Below are 27,729 nucleotides of genomic sequence, written 5' to 3'. Positions count from 1 at the left end.
TGCTCTTGTGGCTGAATGGAAGCAAGTCCCCTCAGCAATGTTTCCAACATCTAGTGGAAAGCCTTCCCAGAAGAGTGGAGGCTGTTATAGCAGCAAAGGGGGGGACCAACTCCATATTAATGCCCATGATTATGGAATGAGATGTTTGACCAGCAGGTGTCCACATACTTTTGGTAATGTAGAGTAGCAGGTATTTGAAGGTATATAATTGTAATAGATGTAAATGGGGGAAACCAAACTCACCTGTTTCTTAGTCCAGGCCCTGAAAGCTCCGTTGATGATCTTAGCTCCATGGACCAGGTAGGGAGCTGGCTGTCTGTTGGCCTTGTGTAAACCTGAAACAAGAGAGAATACCGTTAAAACTAATGTTGACAGCCTCAGACAGGTCTGAACAGCTCTCCCTTGGTAAAGAGGTCAGAACAGCTCTCCCTTGGTAAAGAGGTCAGAACAGCTCTCCCTTGGTAAAGAGGTCAGAACAGCTCTCCCTGGGTAAAGAGGTCTGAACAGCTCTCCCTTGGTAAAGAGGTCAGAACAGCTCTCCCTTGGTAAAGAGGTCAGAACAGCTCTCCCTTGGTAAAGAGGTCAGAACAGCTCTCCCTTGGTAAAGAGGTCAGAACAGCTCTCCCTTGGTAAAGAGGTCAGAACAGCTCTCCCTTGGTAAAGAGGTCAGAACAGCTCTCCCTTGGTAAAGAGGTCTGAACAGCTCTCCCTTGGTAAAGAGGTCTGAACAGCTCTCCCTTGGTAAAGAGGTCAGAACAGCTCTCCCTGGGTAAAGAGGTCAGAACAGCTCTCCCTTGGTAAAGAGGTCAGAACAGCTCTCCCTTGGTAAAGAGGTCAGAACAGCTCTCCCTTGGTAAAGAGGTCAGAACAGCTCTCCCTTGGTAAAGAGGTCAGAACAGCTCTCCCTTGGTAAAGAGGTCAGAACAGCTCTCCCTTGGTAAAGAGGTCAGAACAGCTCTCCCTTGGTAAAGAGGTCAGAACAGCTCTCCCTTGGTAAAGAGGTCAGAACAGCTCTCCCTTGGTAAAGAGGTCAGAACAGCTCTCCCTGGGTAAAGAGGTCAGAACAGCTCTCCCTGGGTAAAGAGGTCAGAACAGCTCTCCCTTGGTAAAGAGGTCTGACAGCTCTCCCTTGGTAAAGAGGTCAGAACAGCTCTCCCTTGGTAAAGAGGTCAGAACAGCTCTCCCTTGGTAAAGAGGTCAGAACAGCTCTCCCTTGGTAAAGAGGTCAGAACAGCTCTCCCTTGGTAAAGAGGTCAGAACAGCTCTCCCTTGGTAAAGAGGTCAGAACAGCTCTCCCTTGGTAAAGAGGTCAGAACAGCTCTCCCTTGGTAAAGAGGTCAGAACAGCTCTCCCTTGGTAAAGAGGTCTGAACAACTCTCCCTTGGTAAAGAGGTCTGAACAGCTCTCCCTTGGTAAAGAGGTCTGACAGCTCTCCCTTGGTAAAGAGGTCAGAACAGCTCTCCCTTGGTAAAGAGGTCAGAACAGCTCTCCCTTGGTAAAGAGGTCTGAACAGCTCTCCCTTGGTAAAGAGGTCTGACAGCTCTCCCTTGGTAAAGAGGTCAGAACAGCTCTCCCTTGGTAAAGAGGTCAGAACAGCTCTCCCTTGGTAAAGAGGTCAGAACAGCTCTCCCTTGGTAAAGAGGTCTGAACAGCTCTCCCTTGGTAAAGAGGTCTGACAGCTCTCCCTTGGTAAAGAGGTCTGACAGCTCTCCCTTGGTAAAGAGGTCAGAACAGCTCTCCCTTGGTAAAGAGGTCAGAACAGCTCTCCCTTGGTAAAGAGGTCAGAACAGCTCTCCCTTGGTAAAGAGGTCAGAACAGCTCTCCCTTGGTAAAGAGGTCAGAACAGCTCTCCCTTGGTAAAGAGGTCTGACAGCTCTCCCTTGGTAAAGAGGTCAGAACAGCTCTCCCTTGGTAAAGAGGTCAGAACAGCTCTCCCTTGGTAAAGAGGTCAGAACAGCTCTCCCTTGGTAAAGAGGTCAGAACAGCTCTCCCTGGGTAAAGAGGTCTGAACAGCTCTCCCTTGGTAAAGAGGTATTTTAACCTCAATGGGACAAACTGATGAAATAAAGGTTTAATTAATCGACTAAAACATCTCGGATTCTGTTCATTGATTTGTTTAACATTGACTGAGCTGAAGTCAGAAGCAGTACAGAGCTGTAACGTTTCCTATAAGCCTCTTTGTACTGTCAGGTAACGGCGCCCTCTAGCCTAACTGCTGTCAGTATTTAACCAAATCACAACACATCTACATTATCACGTTTCAGAGCCTTGTCACCGCACATTTCATACACAGCAAAGGAAAATATAACTCTGTTTATTTCCTCCACAACGCTGTTGAAACTGGATCCGTTCTGGTTTAATAACAGAAAACAATCCCTAAAACATCTGTTAGTGCATCCTGGAACACGTTACTGCAAGCTGAAGGCCGTTTAATTCACGCTTCTAGTTGCCTGCCTCGAGCTGTCTTGTCCGTGAAGGCTGCCTCGAGCAGTCTTGTCCGTGAAGGCTGCCTCGAGCCGTCTTGTCCGTGAAGGCTGCCTCGAGCTGTCTTGTCCGTGAAGGCTGCCTCGAGCTGTCTTGTCCGTGAAGGCTGCCTCGAGCTGTCTTGTCCGTGAAGGCTGCCTCGAGCTGTCTTGTCCGTGAAGGCTGCCTCGAGCTGTCTTGTCCGTGAAGGCTGCCTCGAGCTGTCTTGTCCGTGAAGGCTGCCTCGAGCTGTCTCGTCTGTGAAGGCTGCCTCGAGCTGTCTTGTCCGTGAAGGCTGCCTCGAGCTGTCTCGTCTGTGAAGGCTGCCTCGAGCTGTCTCGTCTGTGAAGGCTGCCTCGAGCCGTCTTGTCTGTGAAGGCTGCCTCGAGCCGTCTTGTCTGTGAAGGCTGCCTCGAGCCGTCTTGTCCGTGAAGGCTGCCTCGAGCCGTCTTGTCCGTGAAGGCTGCCTCGAGCTGTCTTGTCTGTGAAGGCTGCCTCGAGCAGTCTTGTCCGTGAAGGCTGTCTCGAGCAGTCTTGTCTGTGAAGGCTGCCTCGAGCAGTCTTGTCCGTGAAGGCTGCCTCGCGCTGTCTTGTCCGTGAAGGCTGCCTCGAGCAGTCTTGTCCGTGAAGGCTGCCTCGCGCTGTCTTGTCCGTGAAGGCTGCCTCGAGCAGTCTTGTCTGTGAAGGCTGCCTCGAGCCGTCTTGTCTGTGAAGGCTGCCTCGAGCCGTCTTGTCTGTGAAGGCTGCCTCGAGCCGTCTTGTCTGTGAAGGCTGCCTCGAGCCGTCTTGTCTGTGAAGGCTGCCTCGAGCCGTCTTGTCTGGGAAGGCTGCCTCGAGCCGTCTTGTCTGTGAAGGCTGCCTCGAGCTGTCTTGTCTGTGAAGGCTGCCTCTACACTGATAGTCAGGAAACGCTGCTCGTTAATAACATCAAAAGACAAGAGATGGAACCCTGTCAGGTGGGTGGGGTAGGTCAAGGACGAGGTGGGGCTTCGACCGGTTCAGAGAGAATGATATCTATCCTATACAATTAGGGCCGTTCAGAGAGAATGATATCTATCCTATACAATTAGGGCCGTTCAGAGAGAATGATATCTATCCTATACAATTAGGGCCGTTCAGAGAGAATGATATCTATCCTATACAATTAGGGCCGTTCAGAGAGAATGATATCTATCCTATACAATTAGGGCCGTTCAGAGAGAATGATATCTATCCTATACAATTAGGGCCGTTCAGAGAGAATGATATCTATCCTATACAACTAGGGCCGTTCAGAGAGAATGATATCTATCCTATACAATTAGGGCCGTTCAGAGAGAATGATATCTATCCTATACAACTAGGGCCGTTCAGAGAGAATGATATCTATCCTATACAATTAGGGATAATGTCAGGTCTATTAATTATATGAGCAATGTTCACCTCACCAAAAACACCTTCCTGTACCAAGACAAGAGGATCCCTGACGAAGAGATAGATATATGACCTGGACATTAGAACTATTCTCCTGAAGAGAATAGTGGGTAAGAAACCACTGTGGTCTGAAGACTTGCATCCCAAATGGCACCATATTCCCTACATAGGGCACTACCAGCCTTACGGGACCTGGTAGTGAGTAGTGCACTATATAGAGAATCCGTTGCCATTTTCGACGTAAGCCCCTACAGTATGTTGGCAATGTTATTTTAAGAAGGCAATCTGGCCATATTACAGCAGAGAGAGAAAAGGCATTCAGTGGAAATGTAAACAGAGCTCTGTGGCCAGCTGAGAGGAGTTAAATCACACAGAGAGAGAGCGAGAGAGAGAGAGAGAGAGAGGGGGGGAGGGAGAGAGAGAGAGAGAGAGAGAGGGAGGGAGAGGGAGGGAGAGAGAGAGAGAGACAGAGAGAGAGAGGGGGGGAGGGAGAGAGAGAGAGAGAGAGAGAGAGAGGGAGGGAGAGAGAGAGAGAGAGAGAGAGAGAGAGGGGGGGAGGGAGAGAGAGAGAGAGAGACAGAGAGAGAGAGAGGGGGGGAGGGAGAGAGAGAGAGAGAGAGAGAGAGAGAGAGAGAGAGAGAGAGAGAGAGAGAGAGAGAGAGAGAGGGGGGAGGGAGAGAGAGAGAGAGAGAGAGAGAGAGAGAGAGAGAGAGAGAGAGAGAGAGAGAGAGAGAGAGAGAGAGAGAGGGAGGGAGAGAGAGAGAGAGAGAGAGAGGGAGAGAGAGAGAGAGAGAGAGGGAGGGAGAGCAGTAATTGAGCTAGTGATTGTGCTTGCGCCAGGCCTTTTGAACCTAATCATCTGTGAAAGACGTTTAATGACTGTAATAATATTAGAGCATCCAAGTCCTCATCTGCTGAGCAGACCGTAGGGAGAACACACGCCACCAGGGTAACAGGAAACGCATTACGGCGCTAGTCAATAGTCACAGATCCAAAGTAGTCCCCATACACTAATAGTCGTGGATTAAAAGACAAATAGTCTTGGATTTAAAAAAAAAAAAACTAAAAGTCGTCAAAAAACATACAAGCAGTAATGAGGTGAACCTTAAATAGTCATGGCGTAAAACCAAACAGACGTGAAGTAACAGACGTGAAGTAAAAACCAAAACAGACGTGAAGTAAAAACCAAAACAGACGTGAAGTAACAGACGTGAAGTAACAGACGTGAAGTGGAAACCAAACAGACGTGAAGTAACAGACGTGAAGTAAAAACCAAAACAGACGTGAAGTGGAAAAGTTTTAAAATAAATAGTGTACCTTTAAATCTCTCCAGCAGGTGTCGTCCCACGTACCAGCAGGCCGTCTCAAAGTTGGGGAACGGAGTCAGACAGTTGACCTTTAGACGCTTCTCCACCTCGTACGCTCTGGAGAGGGGACGAAGAAGACACATCGAGATGTATAATAACTTCAGATAAACGCTGTGACCTCCTGATTTATAACGTCAGTTTAAAGCGAAGTCTCCACTTCCTCATTGATACTAGAGGTTTTCTCACCTCATCTGCATCTCAACACTCAGGTTGTGGACAAAGTGTCCAGAAAAGGCCAGAGTGTCCACTGGAGTCAGCACAGCGTTGATCCAACCTGGGAACAGAATACACACATTACATACACACCCACACAGAATACACACTATATACACACATTACATACACACCCACACAGAATACACACTATATACACACATTACATACACACCAACACAGAATACACACTATATACACACATTACATACACACCCACACAGAATACACACTATATACACACTAACACAGAATACACACTATATACACACTAACACAGAATACATACTAACACAGAATACACACATTACATACACACATTACATACACACCCACACAGAATACACACATTACATACACACTAACACAGAATACACACATTACATACACACTAACACAGAATACACACATTATATACACACCCACACAGAATACACACATTATATACACACCCACACAGAATACACACATTACATACACACTAACACAGAATACACACATTACATACACACTAACACAGAATACACACATTACATACCCACACACAGAGTACACACATTATACACACATTATATACACACTAACACATTATATCCATACATTACATACACCCACACAGAATACACACATTACATACACACTAACACAGAATACACACTAACACAGAATACACACATTACATACACACCCACACAGAATACACACATTATATACACACTAACACATAATACACACATTACATACACACCCACACAGAATACACACATTACATACACACCCACACAGAATACACACATTACATACACACCAACACAGAATACACACATTACATACACACCCACACAGAATACACACATTACATACACACCCACACAGAATACAGACATTATATACACACTAACACAGAATACACACATTATATACACACCCACCCACACAGAATACACACATTACATACACACCAACACAGAATACACACATTATATACACACTAACACAGAATACACACATTATATACACACCAACACAGAATACACACATTACATACACACATTACATACACACCCACACAGAACACACATTACATACACACTAACACAGAATACACACATTACACACCCACATTACATACACACCCACACATTATATACACACCCACACATTATATACACATTACATACACACTAACACAGAATACACACATTACATACACACCCACACAGAATACACACATGATATACACACATTATATACACACTAACACAGAATACACACATTATATACACACTAACACAGAATACACACATTATATACACACTAACACAGAATACACACTAACCTGAGGGTATGAACACTACTTCAGAGTGCACTAACCTGAGGGTATGAACACTACTTCAGAGTGCACTAACCTGAGGGTATGAACACTACTTCAGAGTGCACTAACCTGAGGGTTTGAACACTACTTTAGAGTGCACTAACCTGAGGGTTTGAACACTACTTCAGAGTGCACTAACCTGAGGGTATGAACACTACTTTAGATTGCACTAACCTGAGGGTATGAATAGGGTCTGCCCCTGCTTCAGAGTGCACTAACCTGAGGGTATGAATAGGGTCTGTCCCTGCTTCAGAGTGCACTAACCTGAGGGGTATGAATAGGGTCTGCCCCTGCTTCAGAGTGCACTAACCTGAGGGTATGAATAGGGTCTGTCCCTGCTTCAGAGTGCACTAACCTGAGGGTATGAATAGGGTCTGCCCCTGCTTCAGAGTGCACTAACCTGAGGGTATGAATAGGGTCTGCCCCTGCTTCAGAGTGCACTAACCTGAGGGTATGAATAGGGTCTGCCCCTGCTTCAGAGTGCACTAACCTGAGGGTATGAATAGGGTCTGCCCCTGCTTCAGAGTGCACTAACCTGAGGGTATGAATAGGGTCTGCCCCTGCTTCAGAGTGCACTAACCTGAGGGTATGAATAGGGTCTGCCCCTGCTTCAGAGTGCACTAACCTGAGGGTATGAATAGGGTCTGCCCCTGCTTCAGAGTGCACTAACCTGAGGGGTATGAATAGGGTCTGTCCCTGCTTCAGAGTGCACTAACCTGAGGGTATGAATAGGGTCTGCCCCTGCTTCAGAGTGCACTAACCTGAGGGTATGAATAGGGTCTGCCCCTGCTTCAGAGTGCACTAACCTGAGGGTATGAATAGGGTCTGCCCCTGCTTCAGAGTGCACTAACCTGAGGGTATGAATAGGGTCTGCCCCTGCTTCAGAGTGCACTAACCTGAGGGGTATGAATAGGGTCTGCCCCTGCTTCAGAGTGCACTAACCTGAGGGTATGAATAGGGTCTGCCCCTGCTTCAGAGTGCACTAACCTGAGGGTATGAATAGGGTCTGCCCCTGCTTCAGAGTGCACTTGTAACACTTGTCCACCTGGTCGGCGAAGAACATCTCAGTGTGATTGGCTGAGGACCTCCAGCGCTCGTACAGCGATAGGTTGGCTGACGTGGGCTTGATCAGGAAGAAGATCTTCTCTCCCTGGAAACAACAACATGAAGACAGAACAAGAGCTGATCTGGGATCAGGTCCCCCCCTGTTCATGTAATCTTATTCATTATGATCAAGAGCTGTAGCAGCGCTGATCTGGGATCAGGTCCCCCCCTGTTCATGTAATCTTATTCATTATGAACAAGAGCTGTAGCAGCAACAACAACAACCCTATCAGGACCAGTTTATCATCGTTTATGACTGTTTATGGTTAGTTTTAGAGTCATGCTACAGAGACATATAGGCCCCTGGTCTAAAGTAGTGCACTATATTGGGCCCTGGTCTAAAGTAGTGCACTATATGGGCCCTGGTCTAAAGTAGTGCACTATATAGGGAATAGGGCCCTGGTCCTAAGTAGTGCACTATATAAGGTTATTAACCCTGTCCTACCTTGATCAACCTACCTGGATAAAATAAGGTTATTAACCGGGTCCTACCTGGATAAATAAGGATATTAACCGTGTCCTACCTAGATTGACCTACCTGGATAAATAAGGTTATTAACCGGCTCCTACCTTGATCAACCTACCTGGATAAATAAGGTTATTAACCGGGTCCTACCTTGATAGACCTACCTGGATAAATAAGGTTATTAACCGGGTCCTACCTGGATAAATAAGGTTAGTAACCGGGTCCTACCTGGATAAATAAGGTTAGTAACCGGGTCCTACCTGGATAAATAAGGATATTAACCGGGTCCTACCTGGATAAATAAGGATATTAACCGGGTCCTACCTTGAGGATGTGGTACCACACGGAGGCCCCTCCACACTCGATGTGGAAGTCCGTGTAGCTGTCTTTAACGCCGACCAAACAGTACTTAGTGACTTTGGGTTTCCCCAGGAGAGCGTCGTCTGGCCAGTAGTTCTCTACCCATGACAACCTCCGCACAATCTGAGGACTCTCCACTATACTGTCCATCCTGAGAGACAGAGAAATAATATTATATAAACAGATCTGAGGACTGTCCATCCTGAGAGACAGAGACATAATGTTATATAAACAGATCTGAGGACTGTCCACTATACTGTCCATCCTGAGAGACAGAGAAATAATATTATATAAACAGATCTGAGGACTGTCCATCCTGAGAGACAGAGACATAATGTTATATAAACAGATCTGAGGACTGTCCACTATACTGTCCATCCTGAGAGACAGAGACATAATGTTATATAAACAGATCTGAGGACTGTCCATCCTGAGAGACAGAGACATAATGTTATATAAACAGATCTGAGGACTGTCCACTATACTGTCCATCCTGAGAGACAGAGACATAATGTTATATAAACAGATCTGAGGACTGTCCATCCTGAGAGACAGAGACATAATGTTATATAAACAGATCTGAGGACTGTCCACTATACTGTCCATCCTGAGAGACAGAGACATAATATTATATAAACAGATCTGAGGACTGTCCATTCCAAAGACTACAATACAGTTAGCTACTGGGATAGACAGACAGACAGTTAGCTACTGGGACAGACAGACAGACAGTTAGCTACTGGGACAGACAGACAGACAGTTAGCTACTGGGACAGACAGACAGACAGTTAGCTACTGGGACAGACAGACAGTTAGCTACTGGGACAGACAGACAGTTAGCTACTGGGATAGACAGACAGTTAGCTACTGGGATAGACAGACAGACAGTTAGCTACTGGGATAGACAGACAGACAGTTAGCTACTGGGACAGACAGACAGACAGTTAGCTACTGGGATAGACAGACAGACAGTTAGCTACTGGGATAGACAGACAGACAGTTAGCTACTGGGATAGACAGACAGACAGTTAGCTACTGGGACAGACAGACAGACAGACAGACAGACAGACAGACAGACAGACAGACAGTTAGCTACTGGGATAGACAGACAGACAGTTAGCTACTGGGATAGACAGACAGACAGTTAGCTACTGGGATAGACAGACAGACAGTTAGCTACTGGGATAGACAGACAGACAGTTAGCTACTGGGATAGACAGACAGACAGTTAGCTACTGGGATAGACAGACAGACAGTTAGCTACTGGGATAGACAGACAGACAGTTAGCTACTGGGATAGACAGACAGACAGTTAGCTACTGGGATAGACAGACAGACAGACAGACAGACAGACAGACAGACAGACAGACAGTTAGCTACTGGGATAGACAGACAGACAGTTAGCTACTGGGATAGACAGACAGACAGTTAGCTACTGGGATAGACAGACAGACAGTTAGCTACTGGGATAGACAGACAGACAGTTAGCTACTGGGACAGACAGACAGACAGTTAGCTACTGGGACAGACAGACAGTTAGCCACTGGAATAGACAGACAGACATTTAGCTACTGGGATAGACAGACAGACAGTTAGCTACTGGGATAGAGAGACAGACAGTTAGCTACTGGGATAGACAGACAGACAGTTAGCTACTGGGATAGACAGACAGACAGTTAGCTACTGGGATAGACAGACAGACAGTTAGCTACTGAGATAGACAGACAGACAGTTAGCTACTGGGATAGACAGACAGACAGTTAGCTACTGGGACAGACAGACAGACAGTTAGCTACTGGGACAGACAGACAGACAGTTAGCTACTGGGATAGACAGACAGACAGTTAGCTACTGGGATAGACAGACAGACAGTTAGCTACTGGGATAGACAGACAGACAGTTAGCAACTGGGACAGACAGACAGTTAGCTACTGGGATAGACAGACAGTTAGCTACTGGGATAGACAGACAGTTAGCTACTGGGATAGACAGACAGACAGACAGACAGACAGTTAGCTACTGGGATAGACAGACAGACAGTTAGCTACTGGGATAGACAGACAGACAGTTAGCTACTGGGACAGACAGACAGACAGTTAGCTACTGGGACAGACAGACAGTTAGCTACTGGGATAGACAGACAGACAGTTAGCTACTGGGATAGACAGACAGACAGTTAGCTACTGGGATAGACAGACAGACAGACAGTTAGCTACTGGGATAGACAGACAGACAGTTAGCTACTGGGATAGACAGACAGACAGTTAGCTACTGGGATAGACAGACAGACAGTTAGCTACTGGGATAGACAGACAGACAGTTAGCTACTGGGATAGACAGACAGACAGTTAGCTACTGGGATAGACAGACAGACAGTTAGCTACTGGGATAGACAGACAGACAGTTAGCTACTGGGACAGACAGACAGACAGACAGTTAGCTACTGGGATAGACAGACAGACAGTTAGCTACTGGGATAGACAGACAGACAGACAGACAGACAGACAGACAGACAGTTAGCTACTGGGATAGACAGACAGACAGTTAGCTACTGGGATAGACAGACAGACAGTTAGCTACTGGGATAGACAGACAGACAGTTAGCTACTGGGTTAGACAGACAGACAGTTAGCTACTGGGATAGACAGACAGACAGTTAGCTACTGGGATAGACAGACAGACAGTTAGCTACTGGGACAGACAGACAGACAGACAGACAGACAGACAGTTAGCTACTGGGATAGACAGACAGACAGTTAGCTACTGGGATAGACAGACAGACAGTTAGCTACTGGGATAGACAGACAGACAGTTAGCTACTGGGATAGACAGACAGACAGTTAGCTACTGGGATAGACAGACAGACAGTTAGCACTAACAGACAGACAGTTAGCTACTGGGATAGACAGACAGACAGTTAGCTACTGGGATAGACAGACAGACAGTTAGCTACTGGGACAGACAGACAGACAGTTAGCTACTGGGACAGACAGACAGTTAGCCACTGGGATAGACAGACAGACAGTTAGCTACTGGGATAGACAGACAGACAGTTAGCTACTGGGATAGACAGACAGACAGACAGACAGACAGACAGACAGACAGACAGTTAGCTACTGGGATAGACAGACAGACAGTTAGCTACTGGGATAGACAGACAGACAGTTAGCTACTGGGATAGACAGACAGACAGTTAGCTACTGGGTTAGACAGACAGACAGTTAGCTACTGGGATAGACAGACAGACAGTTAGCTACTGGGATAGACAGACAGACAGTTAGCTACTGGGATAGATAGACAGACAGTTAGCTACTGGGATAGACAGACAGACAGTTAGCTACTGGGATAGACAGACAGACAGTTAGCTACTGGGATAGACAGACAGACAGCTACTGGGACAGACAGACAGACAGTTAGCTACTGGGACAGACAGACAGACAGTTAGCTACTGGGACAGACAGAAAGACAGTTAGCTACTGGGATAGACAGACAGACAGTTAGCTACTGGGATAGACAGACAGACAGATAGCAACTGGGATAGACAGACAGTTAGCTACTGGGACAGACAGACAGACAGTTAGCTACTGGGATAGACAGACAGACAGTTAGCTACTGGGACAGACAGACAGTTAGCTACTGGGACAGACAGACAGTTAGCTACTGGGACAGACAGACAGTTAGCTACTGGGATAGACAAACAGTTAGCTACTGGGATAGACAGACAGACAGTTAACTACTGGGATAGACAGACAGTTAGCTACTGGGATAGACAGACAGACAGACAGTTAACTACTGGGACAGACAGACAGTTAGCTACTGGGACAGACAGACAGTTAGCTACTGGGACACACAGACAGTTAGATACTGGGATAGACAGACAGTTAGCTACTGGGACAGACAGACAGTTAGCTACTGGGATAGACAGACAGTTAGCTACTGGGACAGACAGACAGACAGTTAGCTACTGGGATAGACAGACAGACAGTTAGCTACTGGGATAGACAGACAGACAGTTAGCTACTGGGATAGACAGACAGTTAGCTACTGGGACAGACAGACAGTTAGCTACTGGGACAGACAGACAGTTAGCTACTGGGACAGACAGACAGACAGACAGACAGTTAGCTACTGGGATAGACAGACAGACAGTTAGCTACTGGGACAGACAGACAGACAGTTAGCTACTGGGATAGACAGACAGACAGTTAGCTACTGGGATAGACAGACAGACAGACAGACAGACAGACAGACAGACAGACAGACAGACAGACAGTTAGCTACTGGGATAGACAGACAGACAGTTAGCTACTGGGATAGACAGACAGACAGTTAGCTACTGGGATAGACAGACAGACAGTTAGCTACTGGGATAGACAGACAGACAGTTAGCTACTGGGATAGACAGACAGACAGTTAGCTACTGGGACAGACAGACAGTTAGCTACTGGGATAGACAGACAGACAGTTAGCTACTGGGATAGACAGACAGACAGTTAGCTACTGGGACAGACAGACAGTAAGCTACTGGGATAGACAGACAGACAGTTAGCTACTGGGATAGACAGACAGACAGTTAGCTACTGGGACAGACAGACAGACAGTTAGCTACTGGGATAGAAAGGCAGTTAGCTACTGGGATAGAAAGGCAGTTAGCTACTGGGATAGACAGACAGACAGTTAGCTACTGGGATAGACAGACAGACAGTTAGCTACTGGGATAGACAGACAGTTAGCTACTGGGATAGACAGACAGACAGACAGTTAGCTACTGGGATAGACAGACAGTTAGCTACTGGGACAGACAGACAGACAGTTAGCTACTGGGATAGACAGACAGACAGTTAGCTACTGGGATAGACAGACAGACAGACAGACAGACAGACAGACAGACAGACAGACAGACAGTTAGCTACTGGGATAGACAGACAGACAGTTAGCTACTGGGATAGACAGACAGACAGTTAGCTACTGGGATAGACAGACAGACAGTTAGCTACTGGGATAGACAGACAGACAGTTAGCTACTGGGATAGACAGACAGACAGTTAGCTACTGGGACAGACAGACAGTTAGCTACTGGGATAGACAGACAGACAGTTAGCTACTGGGATAGACAGACAGACAGTTAGCTACTGGGACAGACAGACAGTTAGCTACTGGGATAGACAGACAGACAGTTAGCTACTGGGATAGACAGACAGACAGACAGTTAGCTACTGGGACAGACAGACAGACAGTTAGCTACTGGGATAGAAAGGCAGTTAGCTACTGGGATAGAAAGGCAGTTAGCTACTGGGATAGACAGACAGACAGTTAGCTACTGGGATAGACAGACAGACAGTTAGCTACTGGGATAGACAGACAGACAGACAGTTAGCTACTGGGATAGAAAGGCAGTTAGCTACTGGGACAGACAGACAGACAGTTAGCTACTGGGATAGACAGACAGACAGACAGACAGACAGTTAGCTACTGGGACAGATAGACAGACAGACAGACAGACAGACAGACAGACAGACAGACAGACAGACAGACAGACAGTTAGCTACTGGGACAGACAGACAGACAGACAGACAGACAGACAGACAGTTAGCTACTGGGATAGACAGACAGACAGTTAGCTACTGGGATAGACAGACAGACAGTTAGCTACTGGGATAGACAGACAGTTAGCTACTGGGATAGACAGACAGACAGTTAGCTACTGGGATAGACAGACAGACAGTTAGCTACTGGGACAGACAGACAGTTAGCTACTGGGATAGACAGACAGACAGTTAGCTACTGGGATAGAAAGGCAGTTAGCTACTGGGATAGACAGACAGACAGTTAGCTACTGGGATAGACAGGCAGTTAGCTACTGGGATAGACAGACAGACAGTTAGCTACTGGGATAGACAGGCAGTTAGCTACTGGGATAGACAGACAGACAGTTAGCTACTGGGATAGACAGACAGTTAGCTACTGGGATGGACAGACAGACAGTTAGCTACTGGGATAGACAGACAGACAGACAGACAGACAGACAGACAGACAGTTAGCTACTGGGATAGACAGACGGGACAGATAGACAGACAGACAGACAGACAGACAGACAGACAGTTAGCTACTGGGACAGACAGACAGACAGACAGACAGACAGACAGACAGACAGACAGACAGACAGACAGACAGACAGCTACTGGGATAGAAAGGCAGTTAGCTACTGGGATAGACAGACAGACAGTTAGCTACTGGGATAGACAGACGGGACAGATAGACAGACAGACAGACAGACAGACAGACAGACAGACAGACAGACAGACAGACAGTTAGCTACTGGGATAGACAGACGGGACAGACAGACAGACAGACAGACAGACAGACAGACAGACAGACAGACAGACAGACAGTTAGCTACTGGGACAGACAGACAGTTAGCTACTGGGACAGACAGACAGTTAGCTACTGGGACAGACAGACAGTTAGCTGCATTCAACAAAAATAAATCACCTTCAGGTCTATCTTGAAATTAGATTTTTATCTCAACAAGACTAATCTGGTTAAATAAAGGTTAAATAAATAATTGAATAAAAAAAATAAAGAACATAAATAGTACATATTTAAAGTATAATTAACATGCTGATGATAAAAATGTACGTGAATTAGACAATGCTGTGTTTACCGTGTGTCAGAGAATTCGAGGTTGATAATGTTTAATACTTTCTTCCTGCTGGTGCTGTAGTAGTAATCTACAAAATCCTTCAGCTTCATTTTACTGTCTTTCTGCTTGGTCACATCTATCACATCCACACCTACGTCTGGACCTGAAACACATACACAACGAAGGGGTTAATAACAACATTTAAATATGCATTAGATAAAAAGATTACATTCATTATGAATTCCATTTTAAAACATGAGTCATAGTGGGGCAGATGAAGCAAGGAGGTGGGCAGAGCAAAAGTACAAGCTAGCGAGATCCTATTGCCTCATTTTAGCGTGCATCTGCATATTTCCTTTAGGGAATGCCTCCTCTGTGAAGTGCCTGTGTGCAATAAGTAAAACCGACTATGCACTAAGCACGCAACTTATTTAAACTTTGGTAAAGGGCAAAGTTTACTAAACTTAGTCATATCTGTTCATAACAAATTCTAGTTTTGGGAACAGAAAACTTTATTCAGATCAAAATGTTTAATCGATGAGAAAATGTGCAGAATGTCACCCCCCCAAAAAATCCATCTCCTTCTATTCTCCCACCGCAGGCCACTGGGCTTCCTCTCACTACCATATTTGGTAGTGAGTGGAAACAACAAGCAGACGCTTCACATTTATACATCTGGTGAAATATCTCATTGTTCTGTCTGTGGCAGAACTGGTGCAGTGTGGCAGGATGAGCTCTAGCTCTAAAAGGCAGGCAATAGCTCCCTCTTGTGGTTCCCGGATAGTACAGCATAGTCATACATATAATTAATACTGTTGGAAACGTTTACTTTATAACTGAAATATGATGGATTAAAAAATAAAAAATAAAATAAACATACTTAGTGAAATGAAATATCAAGTGAAACAAAATGAACTAGTTCATAATACAATACATTTGAAAAATACTCTATATAACACAATAGACGAGAAAGAATCTCTTGAGATCAAAAACAATACTAGAAGTGCTGGTTACAGAGACTGACACGAACTGAATGAATCCTGAATAATGAGGAGTGAGAAAGTTAGAGGCATAAATATCATACCCCCCCTCCCCAAAATGCTAACCTCCCCTGTTATTGTAATGGTGAGAGGTTAGCATGTCTTGGGGGTATGATATAAAATGCTAACCTCCCCTGTATTTGTAATGGGGAGAGGTTAGCATGTCTTGGGGGTATGATATAAAATGCTAACCTCCCCTGTTATTGTAATGGTGAGAGGTTAGCATGTCTTGGGGGTATGATATAAAATGCTAACCTCCCCTGTCATTGTAATGGTGAGAGGTTAGCATGTGTTGGGGGTATGATATAAAATGCTAACCTCCCCTGTTATTGTAATGGTGAGAGGTTAGCATGTCTTGGGGGTATGATATAAAATGCTAACCTCCCCTGTTATTGTAATGGTGAGAGGTTAGCATGTGTTGGGGGTATGATATAAAATGCTAACCTCCCCTGTTATTGTAATGGGGAGAGGTTAGCATGTCTTGGGGGTCTGATGTAACCTTTATTTAACTAGGTAAGTCAGCTAAGAACAAATTCTTATTTTACAAATGACGGCCTAGGAACAGTGGGTTAACTGCTAGGCTACCCTGCCGCCCCTCCACTCTAACCACTAGGCTACCCTGCCTCCCCTCCACTCTAACCACTAGGCTACCCTGCCGCCCCTACACTCTAACCACTAGGCTACCCTGCCGCCCCATGATATTGGTATGATATTTGTGCATCAGTAACTTTCTCACTCGTCATTATTCCCGATTAATTCAGGAGTATTATTAATCATGGTGACATCCACATTAATGTAGAAGTGTTTAGAAACATATTCTATTCTCAGTTACAATTAAAGTCACTCCAAAATGACACAATATATTATTTAGCATTCTATTCAATTGATCACAAAATAATCTGAAACACAACCAAAACAAACAGCAAATTCATCCAAGAAGTGTGTAGAGTCAGAAGCGAAGGTGTAGTCATTGGGAATATGGGACCAAATACAGACTACTTCAATACACATCTACACTCCATGATCATAAGTATGTGGACACCTGCACATTGTACATCTCATTCCAAAATCATGGGCATTAATATGGAGTTGGTCCCTTCTTTGCTGCTATAACAGCCTCCACTCTTCTGGGAAGGCTTTCCTATAGATGTTGGAACATTGCTGAGGGGACTTGCTTCCATTCAGCCACGAGAGCATTAATGATGTTGGGCGATTAGGCCTGGCTCGCAGTCGGCGTTCCAATTCATCCCAAAGGTGTTGGATGGGGTTGAGGTCAGGGCTCTGTGCAGGCCAGTCAAGTTCTTCCACATCGATCTCGACAAACAACTTCTGTACAGACCTCACTTTGTGCACGGAGCGTTGTCATACTGAAACAGGAAAGGGCCTTCCCCAAACTGTTGCCACAAAGTTGGAAGCACAGAATCGTCTAGAATGTCATTGTATTTTGTAGCGTTAAGATTTCCCTTCACTGGAACTAAGAGGCCCGAACTATGAAAAACAGCTCCAGACCATTATTCCTCCTCCACCAAACTTTACAGTTGGCACTATGCATTGGGTCAGGTAGCGTTCTCCTGGCATCCACCAAACCCAGATTTGTCCGTTGGACTGCCAGATGGCGAAGCGTGATTCATCACTCCAGAGAACGCGTTTCCACTGCTCCAGAGTCCAATGGCGGCAAGCTTTACACCACTCCAGCCGATGCTTGGCATTGCACATGGTGATCTTAGGCTTGTGTGCGGCTGCTCGGCCATGGAAACCCATTTCATGATGCTCCTGACGAACAGTTCTTGTGCTGACGTTGCTTCCAGAGGCAGTTTGGAACTCGGTAGTGAGTGTTGCAACTGAGGACAGACGATTTTTATGCTCTACAGCACTCCGAGGTCCCGTTCTGTGAGATTGTGTGGCCTACCACTTCGCAGCTGAGCCGTTGTTGCTCCTAGACGTTTGCACTTCACAATAACAGCACTTACAGTTGACCGGGGGCAGCTCTAACAGGGCAGAAATTTTGAGGAACTGACTTGTTGAAAAAGTGGCATCCTATGACGGTGCTACGTTGAAAGTCACTGGGCTCTTCAGTACGGGGCCATTCTACTGCCAATGTTTGTCTATGTTGATTTTATACACCTGTCAGCAACGGGTGTGGCTGAAATAGCTGAATCCACTCATTTGAAGGGGTGTCCACATACTTTTGTATACACAATGCATTAGGAAAGTATTTAGCTTTCCCACATTGTTACAGCCTTATTCTAAAATGGATTAATAAAACAAAAATCCTCAGCAATCTACACACAATACCCCATAATGACATCACAATAGCCCATAATGACATCACAATAGCCCATAATGACATCACAATAGCCCATAATGACATCACAATACCCCATAATGACATCACAATACCCCGTAATGACATCACAATACCCCATAATGACAAAGAAAAAAATAGTTTTTAGAAATGTTCGCAAATGTATAAAAAAAATGAAAACGGAAATATAACATTTACATAAGTATTCAGACCCTTTACCCAGTACTTTGTTGAAGTACCTTTGGCAGCAATTACAGCCTCGAGTCTTCTTGGGTATGACGCTACAAGCTCGGTACACCTGTATTTGGGGAGTTTCTCCCATTCTTCTCTGCAGATCCTCTCAAGTTCTGGCAGGTTGTATGGGGAGCGTCGCTGCACAGCTATTTTCAGGTCTCTCCAGAGATGTTCGATCGGGTTTAAGTCCGGGCTTTGGCTGGGCCACTCAAGGACATTCAGAGACTTCTCCCGAAGACACTCCTGTGTTGTCTTGGTTGTGGGCTTAGGGTTGTTGTCCTGTTGGAAGGCAAACCTTCACCCCAGTCTGAGGTCCTGAGCACTCTGGAGCAGGTTTTCATCAAGGATCTCTTTGTACTTTGTTACGTTCATCTTTCCCTCGATCCTGACTAGTCTCCAGTCCCTGCCGCTGAAAAACATCCCCATAGCATGATGCTGCCACCACCATGCTTCACTGTAGGGATGGTGCCAGGTTTCCTCCAGACGTGACACTTGGCATTCAGGCCAAAGAGTTCAATCTTGGTTTCATCAGACCAGAGAATCTTGTTTCTCATCGTCTGAGAGTCTTTAGGTGCCTTTTGGCAAATTCCAAGCGGGCTGTCATGTGCCTTTTACTGAGGAGTGGCCACTCTACCATAAAGGCCTGATTAGTGGAGTGCTACAGAGATGGTTGTCCAACTGGAAGGTTCTCCCATCTCCACAGAGGAACTCTGTAAGAGTGACCATCGAGTTGTTGGTCACCTCCCTGACCAAGACCCTTCTCCCCCTGATTGCTCAGTTTGGCCGGGCGACCAGCTCTAGGAAGAGTCTTGGTGGTTCCAAACTTCAATTTATGAATGATGGAGGCCACTGTGTTCTTGGGGACCTTCAATGCTGCAGAAATGTTTTGGTACCGTTCGCCAGATCTATGCCTCAACACAATCCTGTCTCGGAGCTCTACAGACAATTCCTTCGACCTCATGGCTTGGTTTTTGCTCTGACATGCACTAACTGTGGGACCTTATATAGACAGGTGTGTGCCTTTCCAAATCATGTCCAATCAATTTAATTTACCACAGGTGGACTCCAAACAAGTTGTAGAAACATCTCAAGGATGATCAATGGAAACAGGAAGCACCTGAGCTCAATTTCAAGTCTCATAGCAAAGAGTCTGAATAATTATGTAAATAAGGTATTTCTCTTTGAATATTTTATAAAACTGCAAAAACCTGTTTTCACTTTGTCATTATGGGGTATTGTGTGTAGAAAGATGAAAAACATTTTATTTAATCAATTTTAGAATAAGGCTGTAACGTAACACAATGTGGGAAAGGGTCTGAATACTTTCAGAATGCACTGTACAGTGTAAGTGAATTTATCCCAATACTTTTGGGGACAATGTACAAATAGTGCTGTACTTTCTAAACGATTCACCTGATATGGATCAAATTACCCTCAAATTACAGTCTGCACTTTAACCTCAGTCATTGTATCATTTCCCATGTGGCTCAGTTGGTTAGAGCATGGTGTTTGCAACGCCAGGGTTGTGGGTTCGATTCCCACGGGGGACCAGTACGAGAAGAAAAAAAAAAAGTATGAAAAATATATGCATTCACTACTGTAAGTCGCTCTGGATAAGAGCGTCTGCTAAATGACTAAAATGTAAAAAAGTAATTTCAAATCCAAAGTGCTGAAGTTCAGAGCCAAAACAACAAAAACACATTTCACTGTCCCAATACTCTTGGAGCTCACTGTAGTTAGAGCAGTAGACAGAGACTATACATACCAACATGTTTCTCCACATCATTGATGTAGAAGGTAGGAGCGGGCATGGACATCCCCAGACCGTCCTTCTTCAGAACCAGGATGGGCTCGTTAAAACCAACCTCTTCCAGGTAGTCCATAGTCAGCTGGCTGCCATTCAGCTTCACCACAATGTCCTCAGAGCTGTAAAACACAGATTACATTACAGCCCCTTCAGGAAGTATTCATACCCCTCGTCCTCAGAGCTGAGGAAATAACAGTCAAATCAAATCAAATTGTATTGGTCACATGCTTCATAAACAAACGGTGAAACGCTTACAGGTCCTTCCCGACAATACAGAGAGAGAAAATAGAGAAATGATAGAAACGTAATAATAAATACACAATGAGTAACAATAACTTGGATATATACACGGGGTACCAGTACGGAGTGGATGTGCAGGGGGTACCAGTACGGTGTGGATGTGCAGGGGGGACCAGTACCGAGTGGATGTGCAGGGGGTACCAGTACCGAGTGGATGTGCAGGGGGTACCAGTACGGAGCGGATGTGCAGGGGGTACCAGTACGGAGTGGATGAGCAGGGGGTACCAGTACGGAGTGGATGTGCAGGGGGTACCAGTACGGAGTGGATGTGCAGGGGGTACCAGTACCGAGTTAATGAGCAGGGGGTACCAGTACGGAGCGGATGTGCAGGGGGTACCAGTACGGAGCGGATGTGCAGGGGGGACCAGTACGGAGTGGATGTGCAGGGGGGACCAGTGCGGAGTGGATGTGCAGGGGGGGACCAGTACGGAGTGGATGTGCAGGGGGGACCAGTGCGGAGTGGATGTGCAGGGGGGACCAGTACGGAGTGGATGTGCAGGGGGACCAGTATGGAGTGGATGTGCAGGGGGTACCAGTACCGAGTGGATGTGCAGGGGGTACCAGTACCGGGTGGATGTGCAGGGGGTACCAGGTAATTGATGTCCATATAGGTAGTGGTAAAGTGATGTGCAGGGGGGTACGAGGAAATTGAAGTACATATAGGTAGTGGTAAAGTGATGTGCAGGGCGGTACGAGGAAATTGAAGTACATATAGGTAGTGGTAAAGTGATGTGCAGGGGGGTACGAGGAAATTGAAGTACATATAGGTAGTGGTAAAGTGATGTGCAGGGCGGTACGAGGAAATTGAAGTACATATAGGTAGTGGTAAAGTAACACATAGAGAACAGTAGCAGCACTGTACACGATGAGTCAAAAAAATCCAATGCAGACAGTCCCGGGTAGTTATTTTTGGTTTATTTGATTTAGTTATTAACTACTAAGCAGTCTTATGGCTTGGGGGTAGAAGCTGTTCAAGGGTAATGTTGGTTCTAGACTTTCTGTGTGGGGAAAAAAGTATATGACTTGGGGTGGCTGGAGTCTTTGACCATTTTTAGGGTCTTTGACACCGCCTCAGCTCCTTTGTCTTGCTGACGTTGTAGGACAGGTTGCTGTCCTAGCGCCACACAGCCAGGTCTCTGACCTCCTCCCTATAGGCTGTACCATCGTCATTGGTAATCAGGCCTACCATAGTTGTGTCACCTAAAAACTTAACGACATTAACGGCGTTGGAGTCGTGCTCGGGCCACGCAGTCGTGGGTGAACAGGGAGTACAGGAGGGGACTAAGCACGTACCCCTGAGGGGTCCCCGTGTTAAGGGGTCCGCACCTGGGGGGCGGCCCGTCATGAAAGTTCAGGATCCAGTTGCAGAGGGAGGTGTTCAGTCCCAGGGTCCTTAGCTTAGTGACGAGCTTTGAGAGGACTGTGGTGAACAGCATTCTCACATAGATGTTCCTCTTGTCCAAATGGGAAAGGGCAGTGTGGAGTGCAATATAGATTGTGCCACATGTGGATTTGTTGGGGCAGTATGTGAATTGGAGTGGGTCTAGGGTTTCTGGCATGATGGTGTTGATGTGAGCCATGACCAGCCTTTCAAAGCACTTCATGGCTACAGACGTGAGCGCTACGGGTCGGTAGTCATTTAGGCAGGTTACCTTAGTGTTCTTGGGCACAGGGACTATGGTGGTCTGCTTGAAACATGTTGGTATTACAGACTCGGCCAGGGAGAGGTTGAAAATGTCAGTGAAGACACTTGCCAGCTGGTCAGCGCATGCTCTGAGTACACATCCTGGTAATCCATCTGGCTCTGAAGCCTTGTTAATGTTAAAGGGATACTTTGGGATTTGGCAATGAGGTCCTTTATCTACTGACCCAGAGTCAGATGATCTCCTTTATCTACTGACCCAGAGTCAGATGAGGCCCCTTTATCTACTGACCCAGAGTCAGATGAGGTCCTTTATCTACTGACCCAGAGTCAGATGAGGTCCTTTATCTACTGACCCAGAGTCAGATGATCTCCTTTATCTACTGACCCAGAGTCAGATGATCTCCTTTATCTACTGACCCAGAGTCAGATGAGGTCCTTTATCTACTGACCCAGAGTCAGATGAGGTCCCTTTATCTACTGACCCAGAGTCAGATGAGGTCCTTTATCTACTGACCCAGAGTCAGATGAGGTCCCTTTATCTACTGACCCAGAGTCAGATGATCTCCTTTATCTACTGACCCAGAGTCAGATGATCTCCTTTATCTACTGACCCAGAGTCAGATGAGGTCCCTTTATCTACTGACCCAGAGTCAGATGAGGTCCTTTATCTACTGACCCAGAGTCAGATGAGGTCCTTTATCTACTGACCCAGAGTCAGATGAGGTCCCTTTATCTACTGACCCAGAGTCAGATGAGGTCCTTTATCTACTGACCCAGAGTCAGATGATCTCCTTTATCTACTGACCCAGAGTCAGATGAGGTCCTTTATCTACTGACCCAGAGTCAGATGATCTCCTTTATCTACTGACCCAGAGTCAGATGATCTCCTTTATCTACTGACCCAGAGTCAGATGATCTCCTTTATCTACTGACCCAGAGTCAGATGAACCCCTTTATCTACTGACCCAGAGTCAGATGGGACCTTTATCTTTGGGCAGCAGGTAGCCTAGTGGTTAGAGCGTTGGACTGACAAGGTAAAAATCTGTTGTTCTGCCCCTGAACAAGGCAGTTAACCCACTGCTCCTAGGCCGTCATTGAAAATAAGAATTTGTTCTTAACTGACATGCCCAGTTAAATAAAGGTACAAAATAAAATAATAATAATAATAATAATAAAAAAATATAAATAAAATATATGTTTTTTAAATCTACTGACCCAGAGTCAGATGAAGTCGTGGATACCATTGTTATGTCTTTGTGTCCAGTATGAAGGAAGTTAGAGGTAGTTTCCCGAACCGATGCTAACTAGCATTAGCGCAATGACTAAAGCTGTGTTCCAATACTCATACTAACCGCAATAACCATACGATTTGTGAAGTAAATTTAGTGTACATTATGCTTATTGGTTATAGTATGGATATAGTTAGTATGTCAAAAGATCCCGATGTCGTACTAAATTTGCCAAAATACGAAGTATACAAGCAGTGGACAACTATTTCCGTACTTTTAGGGCCCGTAATGCAAATTCTTCTGAAAATGGCCGTGGCTTCACAACGTTTTCAAATTTAAAGAAAAAGGCGGAAAATATGCAGCCGTAGTCCAATGAGAGCGGATACAAATTCAATACTTTAACTAATTATGACAAATGTTATGAAACTGTTGAGCAATGTAATAAAGTAATGACTTCTCAAATAAGTTACGTTACACGTTATGTTGGCTGACAATTTGTTGTCTACGCTGTCCTTACAAACCACATATCATTACAGCAGTATGGACCGGTATGCTAGCTAGCTACGCTATCCTTATGAACCACATAGCATATCATTACAGCAGTATGGACCGGTATGCTAGCTAGCTACGCTATCCTTATGAACCACATAGCATTACAGAAATATGGACCGGTATGTTAGCTAGCTACGCTGTCCTTATGAACCACATAGCATATCATTACAGCAGTATGGACCGGTATGTTAGCTAGCTACGCTGTCCTTACAAACCACATATCATTACAGCAGTATGTACTGGGTATGTTAGCTACGCTGTCCTTACAAACCACACAGCATATCATTACAGCAGTATGTACTGGGTATGTTAGCTACGCTGTCCTTACAAACCACACAGCATATCATTACAGCAGTATGGACCGGTATGTTAGCTACGCTATCCTTATGAACCACATAGCATATCATTACAGCAGTATGGACCGGTATGTTAGCTAGCTACGCTGTCCTTATGAACCACATAGCATTACAGCAGTATGGACCGGTATGTTAGCTACGCTATCCTTATGAACCACATAGCATTACAGCAGTATGGACCGGTATGCTAGCTAGCTACGCTATCCTTATGAACCGCATAGCATATCATTACAGCAGTATGTACCGGTATGTTAGCTAGCTACGCTATCCTTATGAACCGCATAGCATATCATTACAGCAGAATGGACCGGTATGTTAGCTAGCTACGCTGTCCTTACTAACCACACAGCATATCATTACAGCAGTATGGACCAGTATGTTAGCTAGCTACGCTGTCCTTACTAACCACATAGCATATCATTACAGCAGTATATACCGGTATGTTAGCTACGCTGTTCTTATGAACCACATATCATTACAGCAGTATTTACTGGGTATATTAGCTACGCTGTCCTTACTAACCACATAGCATATCATTACAGCAGTATATACCGGTATGTTAGCTACGCTGTTCTTATGAACCACATATCATTACAGCAGTATTTACTGGGTATATTAGCTACGCTGTCCTTACTAACCACATAGCATATCATTACAGCAGTATATACCGGTATGTTAGCTACGCTGTTCTTATGAACCACATATCATTACAGCAGTATGGACCGGTATGTTAGCTACGCTATCCTTATGAACCACATATCATTATAGCAGTATGTACCGGTATGTTAGCTACGCTGTCCTTACGAACCACATATCATTACAGCAGTATGTACTGGGTATGTTAGCTACGCTGTCCTTACAAACCACATAGCATATCATTACAGCAGTATGGACCGGTATGCTAGCTAGCTATGCTGTCCTTATGAACCACATAGCATATCATTACAGCAATATGTACTGGGTATGTTAGCTAGCTACGCTGTCCTTATGAACCACACAGCATAGCATTACAGCAATATGTACTGGGTATGTTAGCTAGCTACCTAACATTAGTTGGCCACTAAATACATTGAACTTGCCAGGCAGTATATTAACTATCTGCTGTCTAACTAACTACCCAACGTTTACTGACTTGATTATCCACGTCGTTCTTAGCTAAGTGGTATAGTCGTTGTGCGTTCTCAATAGACATTGTTCATTCTGGCTATCAACTCCGATTTCAGAGCACTCTCAGAGCGAAGAATAACTGATGAATTTATGAATTTACAACTGCTCAACACCCGTTGAATATGGCCGGTGTTCGTAAACGTTGGCAAAAAAAGCAGCGGCAGAACATTTTGCTAGTAGCACAGTTACAGTCACAAACACTCTGGATAACATGAAAACAGCCTAACCAGCTCTGCTAGGGCGAGTAAAATGGTCAGAGTGAGGTGGACTCTCATTACGTGTCTGGAAGTAGCTAGCCAATGTTAGCCAACGTTAGCTTGGGCGCTTGACTGTCGTTGTCAGGACACTCAGATCAACCCTACTCCTCCAGAGCGTCCAGTGTGCGCTCTGAACACTCCGAGGGCAAAAACGCTCTGGATTTACGAACGGACAACCTGACAACGCTCTGGATTTACGAACGGACAATCTGACAACGCTCTGGATTTACGAACGGACAACTCTCGATTCAACGGACAACGACAACGCTCTGGATTTACGAACGGACAACCTGACAACGCTCTGGATTTACGAACGGACAATCTGACAACGCTCTGGATTTACGAACGGACAATCTGACAACGCTCTGGATTTACGAACGGACAACCTGACAACGCTCTGGATTTACGAACGGACAATCTGACAACGCTCTGGATTTACGAACGGACAATCTGACAACGCTCTGGATTTACGAACGCCCAGAGGGCGCACTCACTCCGGCACACCAGATTGAATTTACGAACACACCAGATATCGTAAAATGTCGAGCTAGTCGTTTATTATGCTAACAAGCTAGCAAGAGGTTGCATAGCAACGGCATCAACTTCCAGTAGACAGGCAAAGCACTAGTACGCTCAACAGAAAGGAGACCATTTGTTAATTAAAATGTGCTTATAGTATGTAGTTGACATTATGTTGTAGTATACAACTAGCATGCTAGCAGATACCCATAGACTTTCCAGTCACTGCGCTAATGTTATAGAAGGTGTTTATCTCTTCCAGTAGGCTCGCGTCACTGGGCAAGCTCACTGAACCTCAGTCTAAAAGGGTCAGTAAAGTAACAGATTAAACCTGGGTCCAGGAAACTGTTCCATAGAGTTGAACCATACAGGTTGCATTCCAGGCCGACTACATCGCATTGAATCGACCCAATGGTTGTGTGCCACGTCATCGACTACGCTGTTCGGCACCAGATTGACCTATCCATGGGCTGTGAGATCTAGCTGATTGGTCGGTTGATATGTTAAACACCTATCCATGGGCTGTGAGATCTAGCTGATTGGTCGGTTGATATGTTAAACACCTATCCATGGGCTGTGAGATCTAGCTGATTGGTCGGTTGATATGTTAAACACCTATCCATGGGCTGTGAGATCTAGCTGATTGGTCGGTTGATATGTTAAACACCTATCCATGGGCTGTGAGATCTAGCTGATTGGTCGGTTGATATGTTAAACACCTATCCATGGGCTGTGAGATCTAGCTGATTGGTCGGTTGATATGTTAAACACCTATCCATGGGCTGTGAGATCTAGCTGATTGGTCGGTTGATATGTTAAACACCTATCCATGGGCTGTGAGATCTAGCTGATTGGTCGGTTGATATGTTAAACACCTATCCATGGGCTGTGAGATCTAGCTGATTGGTCGGTTG

At 45.5% G+C, this 27,729-nt stretch overlaps 1 protein-coding gene across 3 annotated transcripts in view; it reads right to left on the bottom strand.

Annotated features, from left to right (window-relative positions):
• Positions 1-27,729, bottom strand: part of LOC106591232 (lysine-specific demethylase phf2) — a 130,315-nt gene that overhangs the window by 74,714 nt on the left and 27,872 nt on the right. For all 3 annotated transcript variants that reach the window (XM_045705073.1, XM_045705072.1, XM_045705074.1), the window contains exons 4-10: positions 20,749-20,909; positions 15,426-15,567; positions 8,726-8,912; positions 7,819-7,981; positions 5,430-5,517; positions 5,194-5,300; positions 244-335 (exon numbers count right to left, since the gene is read on the bottom strand). In XM_045705073.1, the coding sequence (XP_045561029.1) occupies positions 244-335; positions 5,194-5,300; positions 5,430-5,517; positions 7,819-7,981; positions 8,726-8,912; positions 15,426-15,567; positions 20,749-20,909 (940 nt within the window). The remainder of the gene's footprint in view (positions 1-243; positions 336-5,193; positions 5,301-5,429; positions 5,518-7,818; positions 7,982-8,725; positions 8,913-15,425; positions 15,568-20,748; positions 20,910-27,729) is intronic.

Source organism: Salmo salar, chromosome ssa22 (genome assembly GCF_905237065.1).
Source record: "Salmo salar chromosome ssa22, Ssal_v3.1, whole genome shotgun sequence".
In the NCBI taxonomy this organism is placed as follows: domain Eukaryota; kingdom Metazoa; phylum Chordata; class Actinopteri; order Salmoniformes; family Salmonidae; genus Salmo; species Salmo salar.
This window is presented reverse-complemented; position numbering and strand designations above follow the sequence as displayed.